This window comes from Capra hircus, chromosome 11 (assembly GCF_001704415.2).
Source record: "Capra hircus breed San Clemente chromosome 11, ASM170441v1, whole genome shotgun sequence".
NCBI classification, from domain to species: Eukaryota; Metazoa; Chordata; class Mammalia; order Artiodactyla; family Bovidae; genus Capra; species Capra hircus.
In genome coordinates, this window is record NC_030818.1 from 11,260,307 (window position 1) to 11,275,196 (window position 14,890).

At 47.2% G+C, this 14,890-nt stretch overlaps 1 protein-coding gene across 2 annotated transcripts in view; it reads left to right on the plus strand.

Annotated features, from left to right (window-relative positions):
- Positions 1-14,890, plus strand: part of SFXN5 (sideroflexin 5) — a 128,203-nt gene that overhangs the window by 15,801 nt on the left and 97,512 nt on the right. For both annotated transcript variants that reach the window (XM_013967507.2, XM_013967506.2), the window contains exon 3: positions 7,554-7,631. In XM_013967507.2, coding sequence (XP_013822961.2) covers positions 7,554-7,631 — 78 coding nt within the window. The remainder of the gene's footprint in view (positions 1-7,553; positions 7,632-14,890) is intronic.

A 14,890-nucleotide genomic window follows, 5' to 3' on the forward strand; every position in this document is an offset into this window, starting at 1 on the left:
CCGAGTCCCACTAGCCACATTTGAGACAATTTGAACATTAAGAAGAAGAAAAACAATGGATTATAATACATTGAATAATAAAAAAGAATCCATGAGTCCATAGTAAAACTAAAAATATGAGAGAGGAGAGCTCTTATTCTCAGAAGAATGTCACCTGATAAAGGTTGAAGGAAATAAACATTATGTAGTCCTCAGTGATGGACAAGGCAATGGCACCCCACTCCAGTACTCTTGCCTGGAAAATCCCATGGATGGAGGAGCCTGGTGGGCTGCAGTCCATGGGGTTGCTAAGAGTCGGGCATGACTGAGCGACTTCACTTTCACTTTTCACTTTGATGCATTGGAGAAGGAAATGGCAACCCACTCCAATGTTCTTGCCTGGAGAATCCCAGGGACAGAGGAGCCTAGTGGGCTGCCGTCTATGGGGTCACACATAGTCGGACACGACTGAAGTGACTTAGTAGCAGCAGCAGCAGCAGTCCTCAGTGAAATAACTGATTTCAACCAGGATCATTAATAGATGCTATTTTCATGGAATAAAATGTTGTTGTAAAACAGGATATTCTTAGTCTTTCAGGTAAGTATTGCCTCCAAATGTTGCTTAGCAATTACTAAGGGAAAAAGGTACCTTTACGGTGGTGAGCTTGGAGAACACTCCTTTAACCAGATGACCAATGAAAACAATTGACATTATGTGCCTCTTGATGTGATGTGATTCTGGTAGTAATCCCTAAATACTGGAACATACGAAAGTCTAAAAAAGAAAATAAAAACTGCTCATTATCTCCCCTGCAAGAAATAATCACAATTATCATTCTAGTGTATAGATCTGAACAAAATTAGGATGGTTTGTATAATGTGTACATATATATATGTATCTGTATCTTTCTCTCTTTCTGTATTGACGGTCCCTGACTTCAGTTTACAATTTATGGTCTTTATGATGGTGTGAAAGCAGTATGCATTCAGTAGAAATCATGGTTCCAATTGTGGATTTTGATTATATCCTGGGCTAGTGATGTACAGTACAATACTCTCTTGGGATGCTGGGGTCCAGCCACAGGTCCCAGTCAGCCATGTGATCACACGTGGGAACCACCGATATGCTTAGAACCATCCTACACCCACACAACCATTCTGTTTTTCACTTTCAAATAGTATTCAAGGAATTACGTGAGACAGTCAACATTTTATCATAAAACAGTGCCTGCATTAGATGATTTTGCCCAACTGTAGGCTAATGTTAGTGTTCTGAGCACATGTAAGGAAGGCCAGGCTAAGCCATGATATTCGGTAGGTTAGGTGTGTTAAATGTATTTTCATCTTAAGATGTGATATTTTCACTTACAGTGAAATTTTTATGATGGGATGAACCCCATCATAAGTCAAGGAAGATCTCTTTCTGTATGTATTGTGTATATATATATGTAAATTTATATTTAAAATCATATGTGACATATGTATACAAGATATATATTGTTTTTTCCATATAGCGTATCTTGAACATTTTTCCTTGTCATTAAATGTTATTTCAAAGTGTGTTTAATAACTACATAGTAATCCATCAGGTGATTATTCTAAAACTTAATCATCTTCTCTATTGCCCATTTGGGTGGTTTCAAGTCTTTTGCCATTATAAATCATATGGCGATAAATATACTTATACATATATCTCCCCATATTTCTCTTTATTTCCTTGGGGTAAATTCCTAGAAGTGGAATTTCTGAATGAAAGGCATTTTAAGGCTTTTGATATATATTGCCAAATTGCCCTGCAAATTGTACCAACCTGTACCAAGACTATCAGTTTATGCTGTCAATAGTAGTAAGAATATCCATTTAAATGCATTCTAGACAGCATCAGGTAGTCTAATTTTAAATTTAGAAATTTCCAGATTTCAGTACCCTTATACACTTCAGGGTTTTGCCCATCTGTATACATTTTTGGCATGCTTATTACATTGAACATAGACTTTTTATTTGCTTTTTTCATATATTTCCAAGTCTTTATAATTTTAGGAAGTCAAGTCTTTTAGTATAAATATCCATCTCTGTTAGGCTTTTAGGTCTAACAGATAGGTTGTTTCCTACTTTTTTCTTTCCTGCCAAAAACAGTCTTAGGCAAATTATTTTTCATTTCTGATAAATTTATTTTTTTAGAAAAATATTCCCGAAAGTAGGGTATCCAGGATGTAGACCATGATTGTTTTTAAAGTTCTTAGGTGTAGCTGGACAGATTTACTTTCTAAAAGGCTATACCACCTGTCATGCTGCCAGAATTGACTCACATTCAGTGCCCTGAAGGTGGCCAGAGGTTGGCCACAGGGAAACACGTGTGCCTGGTTTCCCCTTCCCTTAGGCCTCCCAGAGGTAGCTTGTGGTTGAGCTAGGAGACAGTCTCAGCGCAGATAACCCTGTGGGTCCCAGGATTGCTGGGAAGGAACAAGAAGGGCTTAGGAAGGCCAAGGGAGGATGAGAGAAGGGCTTGAGACTCTGCCTGCACAAAGCCTTGGCCCCCAAATCCCACCGTCTGGGAGCCAGAAGGGAATGGTTGAAGATGTGGCAGGCAAGGTAAGAATGCACAGCCCTGCCCTTGGCTGATTCAAGACCCGCCCAGGTGAGAGCAGTCAGGTACTGAGCGATCAAGGCAGGCCGTGCCCCCGTCCCTACCACTAGCTCCGTTCCCTCATGCACACCAGCCCCACTCCCCACATTCATTTTCACCCTGACCATCGACACTTCTTTTTCCTTTCTCTTTCTTTTCCTTCCTTACTTTCTCCCTCTTCTTTTCTCTCTCCTTCTCTCCTTCCCTTTCTCCATTCTCCCCCACCCCCTCTTTTAAGTGGGACTCCCAAATTTTGATTGCCTGAAATGTCCATGTTTCAATTGTACCCACTTTTGCTAAACATGCAGCAGCAACTGAGCTTGCCTTTGAATGAGAATAAAGAAGGCCCTTCCCTTCCTTATGTGGGGTACCTGGCCCCTGTTGACATCAGCTTTTCAGGATGCAAGCATTTCTATGGTTTCTCTGGGAGACCACCCCTCTTTCAATTACTGACCATCCTGAGGACAGGAGGCTCTTCCATGCTCATGTCTCATGGAAATGGCTCAGAGCTGGGAATGCAGGGACTTGAGATTCCTAGATGACACCCACCCACTCTGTGGTCCTGGTCATCAAAATACCCTTCCTGCTCGGACCTCAGCTGTCTCAGAGAAAGGAATGTCCACATGGTTCAGCAGACACTGTAGTCATCCACATCCTGTGTGAACAGGGCATGGTCTCTTGGAATCCCAGGATTCCGAAAAACCAGCATCGCTGTCAAGGGCCTCTAGCCTGCTGCTTTGGAACCTGGTCCCTAACCCTGATTATACCCTTCACCTCTCCTCCCAGCAGCCTCATTTTTATCAGTGCTCATTATGTGTGGCCCTGTGTTGGTGATGGACTGGGGTAGGTGTGCCCTGCGTTTAGGCCAACATAACCTACAACCAGTCTCTCTCTCCCTGCACCCTGCAGTCTCTGACAGGTAACATGGGCACGTGGTGGTAAGTGATCACAGACCTCAGAGAGGTGCAAACCAAGTGCTGTCTGAGTGTTCAGAGGGCAGAGGGAACATTTCTGGAAGATTCCTGAAGATGGCCCTGAGCCTTGAAGGATGGACATGGGTAGGGACAGACAACCGGGGAGGCGGGATGTCCTCTTCCCCCAGGGTGGTGGGGTGGTATAGGAAAGATCAGGGGTGAGGGCCTGCAGGAAAAGTGGGTGGCCTTTATTACAAGTGGGGGTGAAATGTTTCTGGGTAATCCTCACCTCCTGGCCCGGTGCTGTCACGCCCATCGTATATTTTAACATATTAAACATTATAATAAATAAAATATTCAGATCATTTAGACATGCTCCCTAGCCAAACATGGATTATACTGCGTGCATTTTATTTGGGATTTGGCTAAGGTGTACCCCTTCCCTCCAAAGAGATTAGCTTTGCTTCTGATGACTTTCCTCATCTTCCTATTTTGTGCCTTTCCGTCCTGTGTTCCAACATCCCCATTCCTGTCTGTGAGGGTCTCCTGCCCTCTCTGCCACTACCCTAACACTGCAGGACTGCCCTTTGGCTTCCTTATTCCCCTTGGGGCCTTGGGGCAGGACCTCTGTTCAAATTCTCTGCCCTGGAGCAGACCTCCCAGGTGCCTGTCTCCAGAGAGACTTTCTGGAGACCATGCCCCATCAGATACAAGAAGAGAGTCTTGCTGCGATGGTTTCTGGCAGGCAGGTGATGGAGTCTGGGAAGCAGCAACCTGGGCTGTCCCTCCCCAAGCCCAGGGCTCCAGAAAAGGGCCTGCAGCCTTGTCTCCAGGCCAGCTGGGCCCCTCACCATCTTAGCATTCAGGGCATAGCTGCCTGTTTGTTCCTGACTGAAAAGACATCCTGCAAATTTCACCCTGCCACTGACCCCTGATTTCCCCATCCTTCAAGTGCTCAGGGCTTTTCTGTCAAGTGTGTCCATGCATCAGGGTGAGAGGAGGACTTCAAGCAAAGAGACCCTCATCCTGTCTCTCAAGTCTCCCTGAAAATGGCTCCCTTCTCTGCTGTGAGAAGTCTGGCTCCCAGAACAGCCAGCCCTCAGGGACCTCTCAAGACAAGGCCTGAGGCCTTGCCTGTCCCACAGAGGCGCTGGGAGCCCTGTCGCTCAGTCTCTGAGCTAGGAGGCCAAGCTGAGGCTTCGCAAGGCCCAGAGGCAGACAAGCACATTCTGCCTTGTCCCAGTCCTGCATTAGCAGGCCTATCTCGGGAAACTTGGATTTGGTCTTTCTCAGTGAGTGCCAAGATCAGGGCTCTTTGGCACTTAATCCTGTGGCAAGAGGCCTCCCTTTGATGACTGTGTGGAATGAGATGGAATCTGGCCAGGTTGTTAGAGGAACTGAATCCCTGGAGTGGGAACATAATGAGAACGTGGGGCCATTCGCCATTCAGGGTGGAAAGTAGAGCACTTATTGTGGGGCCAAGGCTGAGGCTGGCAGGAAGCAGGCTTGGAGCATGGAGCTTGCCGTATCACCAGGAGGATTTGGGCGGTGGTTGCAGAGACAGCGAGGGTCTGATTAAACTCCGGCCTCAAATACTGAACTGCTCACTTCCTGTTGAACTTAAGCAAGTTAGAGCAATCAACCAACATGAAAAGCAAATGTATTAAGTCTAGAAGGAAAATAATAACTTTTGCAGTGGTTATCTCTGTGGTATGTTTACAGGTGATTACAACTTTTTTGTGTGTGCTTTCAATTTTTCTGACATTTTTTCTAAACAGAGTGGATTACACCTGGGAAAACGTACAAATTCAAAGTTGTCTCTACTTTGAAAGCAAAGAGATTCTGGGGAAGGACTCTGGAATTCAGAAATTGATAGACTTATTTTGAAAGGGAAGAGGCAGTACTGTACAGCAGTCGGGCTGCTCCCAAGTAAGACGTTCTCCTGGCCTCCTGACAGCCTGACTGTCTTGTCTGGGCTGGGGTTAGTCCTGCTGTTTTAGTGTGGAAGGTGGCTGTTCCTTTCCCATCCTATGTGACCACTGTCAGCCTGCTCAGAAGATGCCCCATGGGGCAACCCGCCCTGGAGCTGCATCCTGCCTTTGGACCAGGGGCTTCTGTGGAGGTCTCTCTGCACTCCCATCCTTAGCCAACTTTGTCCCTTGGTCAAAGCGGATCAGGGTGGCTTCCCTGGGTTTCTTCCCTCATCATAAGCATCCTTGATGACCCTTCCTCATCTGACCTAGACGTAGGCTGCCTTCTCTCACTGTTGTCTGTTTATTAGTGATTTTATACCATACATACAGCAAAATACATAAATCCGAAGTGTATGGCTTAATGGATCTTGACACACATTTATACTGTGTAACTACCAGTCAGATCAAGACATTGAGCATTTCCATTATTCCAGAGAGATCCCTCGGGCCCTCTCCAAGTCAACACCCCCACCCACCTTCACAGAGGTAATACCATGATGATGTCTACCACCATAGGTGCGTTTGACCTGTTTTTGAAATTTGTATATACTTTTTGCATCTGCCTTCCTTTGCTCATCATTATGTGAATTGGCCTATTATCATGTAACAAATCACCCCAAAATTTAATGGCTTGAAATAACAGGCAATTCTTTTGCTCACTGACCTTCAGTTTTGACAGGACTTAGAGAGGATGGTTTGTCCCGCAGCCTCGGCTAAGGCAGCTTGACAGGGGGATGGTCTGTTTCAAGATATCTCACTTCCATGGTGGGCCAATTGTTGCTGACCATTAGCTGGTCACTTAGTGGGAGCTGTGGGCCAGGCCCTCAGTTCTCATCCACATGGGTCTCTTCATAGGCTACTTGGGCTTCCTTACAATGTGATGGCTAAATTTCAAGAAAGCAACCATCCCAAGAGAGCCAGGTGGAAATGCAAGGCATTTTCATGACCTAGCTTCAGAGGTCGCATAGCCTCACCTTGGCAACACTCTATTGTTAAGGCAGTCACAAAGGCCTGCTGAGGATCAAGTGGAGGGACATAGACTCTACCTCTGGATGGAGGATGTGGGAAAGTTCTAGAAGAGCATGAGGTGAGAGATATTAGAGTGCCATTCTTGAGAAAATTTATCCGATTGTAACATATTTGTAGTTTGCATTTTAAATGCTGTGTAATATTTCATTGTGTGCATATACTTACCCAGTCTGTTAACTGACATTTGAGTTGTTTGCAATTTGGGCCTGTTTGAAGAGTACCACTATGAATATTCTTATACAAGTCTTTCGGTGGACAAAGACTGCCTTCTCTCAGTGTTGCTGTCTCTAGGTTTTAAGATTTAAAAAATCATACAATTCTATTCTCTTTTATTTTTTCCCCATCAGTTACTGTGGCCATATGTATTTTAGTATGTAAATCTCTGCTAGTGTTTTTTAAATGTTGAGAAGAAATTATATAAGTATTACATAAATATGCTGTCTTTATAAAAACTTTCAATATTACAATTAAGACTAAAATTTCTTCCAACACCACTTGCCAAATCTGAACTCTTTCCTCATACTTCAAGGTAACCTCTGTCACTAGTTTGGCAGGTCTCCTTTTAGAGCTTTTTTGATACATTTACTCACATAAATATTCTCACAGGAAATACTGTTTTCTTTGTGTGTGTGTGTGTATGTGTGTGTGTGTGTGTGTGTGTGTGTGTGTGTGTGTGTGTGTTGTTTGTTTGGTACAATGAATGGCATCATACGGCTCTGCAATTTGCTTTCACACTTAAAAAATACCTTGGAGATACGGCCATGGAGATCTACTTTACTTTTTAAACTGCCGAATAACGTGCGTGGTATTGTTACACTGGATGAATGGCAAACATTGATCCATTTCCCTGTGGAAGGACGTTTAGGCTATAGTCTTCTTTATCGTTTAGTGTGTGTCCCATAAACTGAAGGGCAGGCCTTGCACACTGTGAAGACTGTCAGAGCTGGGTCAAGACTGATGCACCCCTGCAAAGGGAAGTGTTGCTGGAGCCCTGGATCTGTGCCCCTCAGTGTCCCTTTTCTTTGCCTGCAGAGACGTCTCAGAGAGGCTGTGCAACTGCTGGAAGACTATAAGCTTGGGACCCTGCGCCCGGGGGTCACCAATGAGCAGGTAACTCTGCTGGAGGAGGGGTGGGGGAATAGTGGCGGGGGAGGACGGTGGCAAATTCATTATCCCTCCCCTGCAGCCAGAACCACTTCTCTTCCCCTCAGAATCCACTTTTACTGTTGCCACATCTCCTGTGGACTTCTGGATTTTGGAGGGGATGCTCAGGGCCCTCCTGTAAGCTGGTCTGGTGGGAAGTGTGGAGGCTGCTAAGACTAAAGAAACCTAAGGCAATAGTCTGCTGGCTCTGAGACGTGCATCTTTTCCCAGTTCCACATTCAGTGACATCACAGTGATGACTTGAAATCAGCCACAATGTGAGAATTTACGCCATGGAAATTGACAGATACTATAAATCAGGACTTTTTTCTCAAAAATACTCACCAGCATACCACTATCCCGAAGTTTAGACTGAGGATGAGAAAGATGGAGGAGACAGAGTGGAATTAGGCTAAGACACTGTAATTTCTGTTCCGTTAATATCATGTAGAAACTTGAACTAGAGCTAATTGAAAAGTTGATGGTTTTGTTTGGTTTGGGGGTAAGGTAGGGAGATGTAGTATAGGGCAGCACAGATGGTTAATGTGCTGAAGTTTTTCTTTTTGTTCATAAGCTTTATTTTAAAAGCTATTACAAACTAATCTCACAGTTTTTTTTTCCAAAGTAATTTATATACAAAGTTCAAAAAGTCAAATAGTATGAAAACACTTGTAAGGGAAAATAGTGTATTGCCCCATCCCTCCCCAATTCCCATTTCTCTTCCCCAGAAGCAAATGCTGTTAGCTATTTCTTCAGATAGAAACCTATATTTCAAACTAAGCTTATCTATACTGCTATTTCTCAACTAGTTCTTTTGTGTGGTAGTTTAGGATACATCTCTCTTATTATTTACCTCTATAAACACATTTCTCTCCCCTACCCTCATCACCCTCCCCAAATAATGATTATATTTTGGGGTCTATGGATATTCAATATTCACATTATGACAATTATATGAATAATACTACAACTTTGCTGTATATGATTATGTTTCCTCTCCTTTTTGACTTTATGTTTTATCTGGATTTAATAATTGCCTCATTTTTCTCACTGACAGAGTTTTCTTTATACCATCTCTAATCCTTACGGTATCTTCTAGCAGCTCTTTGATATTTTTAATGGTGGTGGTGGTTTAGTTGCTGAGTCGTGTCCGACTCTGTGACCCCATGGACTGTAGCCAGCCAGGCTCCTCTGGCCATGGGATTTCCCAGGCAAGAATATTGGAGTGGGTTGCCATTTCCTTCTCCAGGGGATCTCCCAACCCAGGGATTGAACCCAGGTCTCCTGCATGGCAGGCAGACTCTTTACCAGCTGAGCTACAAGAGAAGCCCTTTTCACTTCTGTATTTTTCCCTGAAATTTTTAATTCTGGGGCCCAGCTCCCTCAGCTCGTCTTGGTATACACCTTCATTTTAGTGGAAGACCTTGTCTGGTAGCTCCCTGGGGTAAATGGAAAGAAAATTTGGAGTCCTTTTATATCTGAAAATAATGTAATTTGTAATTGTAATTCTGTACTCAGCTTTAACTGACAGTTTGGCTGAGGAGAAAATTCCAATTTTTAGGTTGACAACATTTTCCTTTAGAATTTTGAAGACATTGCTCTTCTGGCTTCTAGTCTAACTTTTGAAAAATCCAATGCTGTTTTATTCCTGATTCTTTGCAAGTGACCCGTTTTCTCTCTCTGGGAATGTTTAGGATCTCCTCTCTATGTATATGTTTTATTTCTGAAATTCCACAATGCCATGTCTTTTAAAATTTATTATTTTGGGTTTCTGATGACCTCTTTCAATCTGAAGACTCCTGTCTCTCAGTTCTGGCAATTTTTTTTATACTGTTTCTTTGATAATTTCTTCTCATTCTGAAATTCCTATTAGTCAAATATTCAACATCTTAGATTGATAATCAGATTTTCTTATCCTTTTTTTCTCTTCTATTCTTTCACTTTTTCCTTCTGTCTGGCTTTACAGGAAATTTCCTTGAGTTTATTTTCAACATGTCTATCGAATTTTTAACTTCAGCTAGTACAAATTTTAATTTCTGAGAGCTATTTGGTTGTTTCTTTTCTTTATTCCTTTCAACAGGATCCTGTCCTGTTTTGTTAATACAGTATCTTCTCACCTCTGCATTCTGGAAGCCAAGTAGAGGGGCAAGGCTGAAGCCCCAATATTCACTTTGCAGATTTTCATTGATTTCTCTGCTTTTAGCCTCATCTGCTCCCTCTTTCCACTGGGCTAGTGTTCCCAAGTCTGGAGTCACTTGGATTCAGTTTCTCCAGAAGGTTGATAACCCTCCGGTGTTTGGGGGACACAGGCGAGGGCAGTGGGAGCCTCCTTGCTGTGTGGGGAAGGCCGAGGGGTCCTACTGCTTTGAATTCAGATTTTCAACCAAGTCCCTCTGTTTAGCCCTATGATTAACCCTTTGTAACTGGGGTGCCTGGGCCCTCCAAGCCCTGAACTTCGCTGGCATCCTGGGGGTGATGGTCTGGGTTCTCAAGTGTGGCTTCTGCGGGCATCGAGGGACGGCTTCCTCCTCTCTGCTGGATCAGTTCCTAAAACGCTGCTTGTTTTCCGTGCAGGAACACGTTGCTGTCTCTCCTGTGCAGTTGCCTCTTCTGTTCTGTTGGTGACTGTGAGGCACCGCCCTGCCTTCTCACACCTTTAGCACAAAGTCCACGCCACCCGCTGGCGCCTGGCTGGGTGTTCCCTGGGCCAGGTGGCCAAGCCATCAGCCCTCCCCAATCCAGTTTGTTTTGCTATGTATTTATGGAGCACCTCCAGGCCAGTGTTGGTGCTAGGACCTGGGGGAGAGCAGGGGAGAGGCTGGAGGAGGGTGCTGCCCCCGGGAATCCCCAGAATCCGGCCAGGACAGTGAAAATGCATGATGCTGTGGGAGAGCAGAGGGAGGAGTCACCTGACCAGAAGCAGGGAGTCTGGAAGAGATTTCTCACCTGAGACTGAGGGATGAGCAAGGATTAGTGAGGACAGGGCACTGGGAAGGGGCGGAGGAAAAACATCCTGAGCACAGAGAGAATGGCCCCTAGAGGAAGATGGTCCCTAGAGGAAGGGACGTGCCAATGTGCTGGTCAGCAGCCTGCCACATGGAGAGGGGGCAGAGGTGCCAAGAGAGGCAGCCCCTTGGCCAGATGTCCTGGTGCGGGCCCCTGAAGTGACGCAGTTGCAGTGCTGGCTACACAAGGTCTATCAGGAGTCTGTGTTGCCTGCTGAGTTGGTCGGGAGCAGCCATCAGCAGACAGGGCAGGGCCGGATCTCCTTATTCCTGAGCGAAGTGCTGCCCTCTGGCTGTGGCACCGAGGAGCCCGCTGGTGTGACCTGACATGCCCCTCTCTAGGGTGGTGGTGGGGGTCCTCGCACCCTGGCAGCTCCTCATGGACCAGAGGAGTCCAGCCTCCAGGCCCTTCCTGACCCCGTGTCTGCTCCCAGCCCAAGCTCCCCTCCAGCCTGGCTTTTCCTCCTGGGACTCTTTCCAGTTTTCAAGAGTTGGGAAATGAGGCCATGTTTCCTCTCTTTGTTCCCTTCAAAAGCTTAAAGCTGCCTGTCCTGTTTTCTGGGCCTGCTTTGTTTTCTATCCTGAAAGCTCTCATGTGCCTCCAGGCAGCTGGGAGGCCAGGAGGGTTGGGGGGAGGCGGTTTGCTTGCACTAGCTGGGGGAGGGTGGGGGGACCTGCACTAGCCGGGGGAGGGTGGGAGGTACCCTGCACTAGCTGGGGGAGGGTGGGGGGTACCCTGCACTAGCCGGGGGAGGGTGGGGGGACCTGCACTAGCTGGGGGAGGGTGTGGGTACCCTGCACTAGCTGGAGGAGGGTGCGGGTACCCTGCACTAGCTGGGGGAGGGTGGGGGGACCCTGCACTAGCCACTGCTCCCTGTTCTGGCTCCAGTTGGTGATGCCTGCGGCTTCCTTCTGGAGGCTGGCAGCACAGTGCCCTAGGTGTGAGTCCACGGCCCAGCCCCCCTCCCCACGCCCCAGCCCCCCTCCCCATGCCCTCCCGGTTCCCCAGACATCAGGACTGGGCTCTGCTGCAGCTCTCACAGTACCTCCTGGACCTTGTCTACAGAGCCCTGGCCCCCACCAGCCACAGCAAGAGCGGGTAGGTAGTGACATACCAGCTCAGGATCTGGGGAGCTTCAGGGATCAGAAATTCACCAAGTCCCCATCCCTGGTTCAGGCTGGCCCTGCTCAAGGGTCATGCTGGTGCTGTCTGAAGAGGCTGAGGATGGTTCTTGACCTTGGTCTGGACGGTGGCCTGTGTGATCTTGGGCTCTGTGCCCCCCTTGATGTCCTTTTGCAGGTGTGTGAGTCAGAAGCCTGTGGCTGTGTGCTGATGCCTATGGACCTGACGCAATGTCTGGGCACCACTGGGTATCTTATGCACTAATTTGTTCCCTAATCTGCCCTCCAGTTACAATATCCCACCAGGGGGCTACAAGCAGATTGAGAGTTCATTCACACCTGATGGCCTTGGTTAGTGGGTGGCTGATATCTCCTCCAGAGACTGTTAACTTGTTGAAAGGTTGCTGTACCAATGAACAGTTAGTCCTAAGGATAAAATAAAAATAAGTACAATTTACTCGTTGGGCTTGACAGGTATATATTTGATGTGCTAGGAACCCTAATAAAGACTGCAGCTACCGTTAAACAACAAAGCCATAGATGAGAGCAAAAACGTGAGCCCAGGCAGCTAAGTTTCTGAGTGTTTGCTGAGCTGTGTGCTTTGTGTATGCTGGGGCTTTGCTGGGATGGTTTGGTATGGATGGAGATGGGTGGGGCTCAATATGGAAGACCCCCATGGTAATGAGTCACCACTCACTGTGAGCTCACCAAGGGCTAGGAGCCATGCTGAATATTTGCACTTTATATGTATTCTCTCAATTAATCTTCACAGAAGCCTTGTTTGGTTGATGCCTATATTGATCCCATTTTACAGGCAAGAAAACTGAGGCTCAGAGAGATTACAAACTTATCTCAGGTTACATAACTAATGTGTGGTGGGACAGGGACACTGGACCTGGAAGATCCAATGTCCATTTTTCACTCACTGTCTGAAGACAGATTTGGAAGGGAAGGTGATACTCTGGAGTGGAATGTGTATGCTAACAGGCAGAGTGAGGGGGTGGGGTAGAAGTGCCATCAGAGGGGCTTGGCATGTGTGCAGGTCTCATAGCCCCAGTCACACAGGGCGGTTAACCCTGTCAGGTCAGGCTGTGGGCAACTGTGGGGCACCTGGTACATGGAGGTGCAGTGGCAGGTGGGCACTGGGAGGTTCCTGCCCTCATGCAGCCAGCTCCCACGCAGGCGCACACGTAAGGGAGTGGCTGGAGGCAGGAGTTAGGCTGCGGTAGAAGGAATTCAGCGGTGAGAGACTCCTGAGAACACAGGTGCTGAGGAAAGGCTTCGTGGAGGACACAAGTGATTGGACGTAGAATGTAGAGAGACCCAAGGCATGAGAAGGACGTCCCTGTAAGTCGCAGACGAAGGCTGAGAAGTAGAGTGGAGAGAGAGGGAGAGAAAGTGCATGAGAGAGGAACAGAAGATGAGAGAGGAAGTTGGGAAGTTTCGGGCCAGATTGTGAGTTTCTGGAACCCAGAAGAGATGCTGGTTGTGTTGTCCTGGAGTAAGGGGGGAGCAGGACAGTGGAACTGTGGTTGGATCCTTCTGTACCAGGTATATGGGGAGGGAAAAGTGCTGAAAGGAAACCAGCCTGGGAGCGACTGGGGTGGTTGGAAGTGAGGGGGCAGGGAGCCACTGTCGGCTTCTGAATGGCGGTTCTGGTCCATCATTCCACATCCCCAGAGACTGGGAACCAGCCCGCCTTCCTTGGTGCCTGCTCAGCACCCAGCACAGTGTATTGGTTGCCCAGGGGTCCCGTGAAGGATGGGTTCTGCCTGCAACCTGCCAAGGAGAAAGGGCAGCTGAGATGTGAGAGATCCTGCCAGTCTCCTCCCCTGGCAGAGCAGAAATGGGGTCAGCTGTGTTTGAGTTTTGCTGAAAATAGCAGAGAAGATACCAGAGAGTTAAAAATTCTTGCACCCTGAATCTTCTCTGGGTATCAGCAGGATTGTCTATCAGAAGCTTGACTGACATCCCCCCCACCCCACTTGCCCTGACCCCTGGCCTCTGGGATCCTGATCAGCACCCAGCACCTCTGGGGCAGCTACAAGCTGACCCTTATTATGAACACAAAACAGGCAAGTGATCAGCATTAGCTGAAGCATTTGTATGATATGCTGGAAGTGGTACTGGGTGCTGTATAGCATCTCCGGGCTGGGTCTTGCAGTGGTCTCCTGGGTGGTCTTCCTGTTCTTCCTGGGCTCCCTCTGCCCATTCCCAGTATAGCACTCAGAATGACCTGTGAAACTGCTCCAGGGTTTGTTCCTCTGCCTCAGGGTTTCTCAGACTCAGCACGATTGGCATTTGGGGCTGGGTAATTCTTTGTTGTGGGGGCTGTCCTGTGCACTGTAGGATGTTTAGCAACACCCCTGGTCTACCCACTGTGTGCTAATGGTACCCCTTCCCAATTCATGATAACCGGATATTTCCTAATGGCCCCTGGGTGGAAAATTGCCCTCCTGTTAAGGACCACTCTATAGTAAAAACTCAGAGTAAAAGCCACAGTCCTCAGCACAAACTGCAAAGCCCCGATTCCTCTCTGATCTTATTTCCTACTGCTCTTGCCTTCATTCAGCCCACTTCAGTCACACAGGCCTCCTTGCCGGCCCTCAGATAGGCTGGGGAGGTCCACTCTGCCTCAGGGTCTTTGCACTGGCTGTTCTGCTGGACAAAAAAATCTCCTACCAGGCATCTGCATGGCTCACTTCCTCCTTCAGGTATTTTTTCCAAAGCCATCTCAATGAAAACTACCCTGACCACCTTACTAAACATCATCCTACTTGAGAATCTGTCCAGGGAAAGAAAAGTTGGGGGAGCAAAAGAAGGAGCCACTAGAACCAGAGGCAGGACAAGAGATGGAATTTTAGGGGGCCGTGGCCAGCGAAGGGATCCGACTAGAGGCGCTTCTGGGGGTGGAGGATGCAGCCTCAGTGTCTCCCCCGCCCCTCTTCCATCCTAGCTCCAGCCTAGCCTTTACTTTTCTGTCCCCCCTGTGACAGAAGCTGTGACCCTGGTGATGTCATCGTGTTCCTGAATGTTCCCCATCCTTCACCCCCTCCTTTCATGAGGACCTCACTATAATAAATTTTTAAAAATCCATCC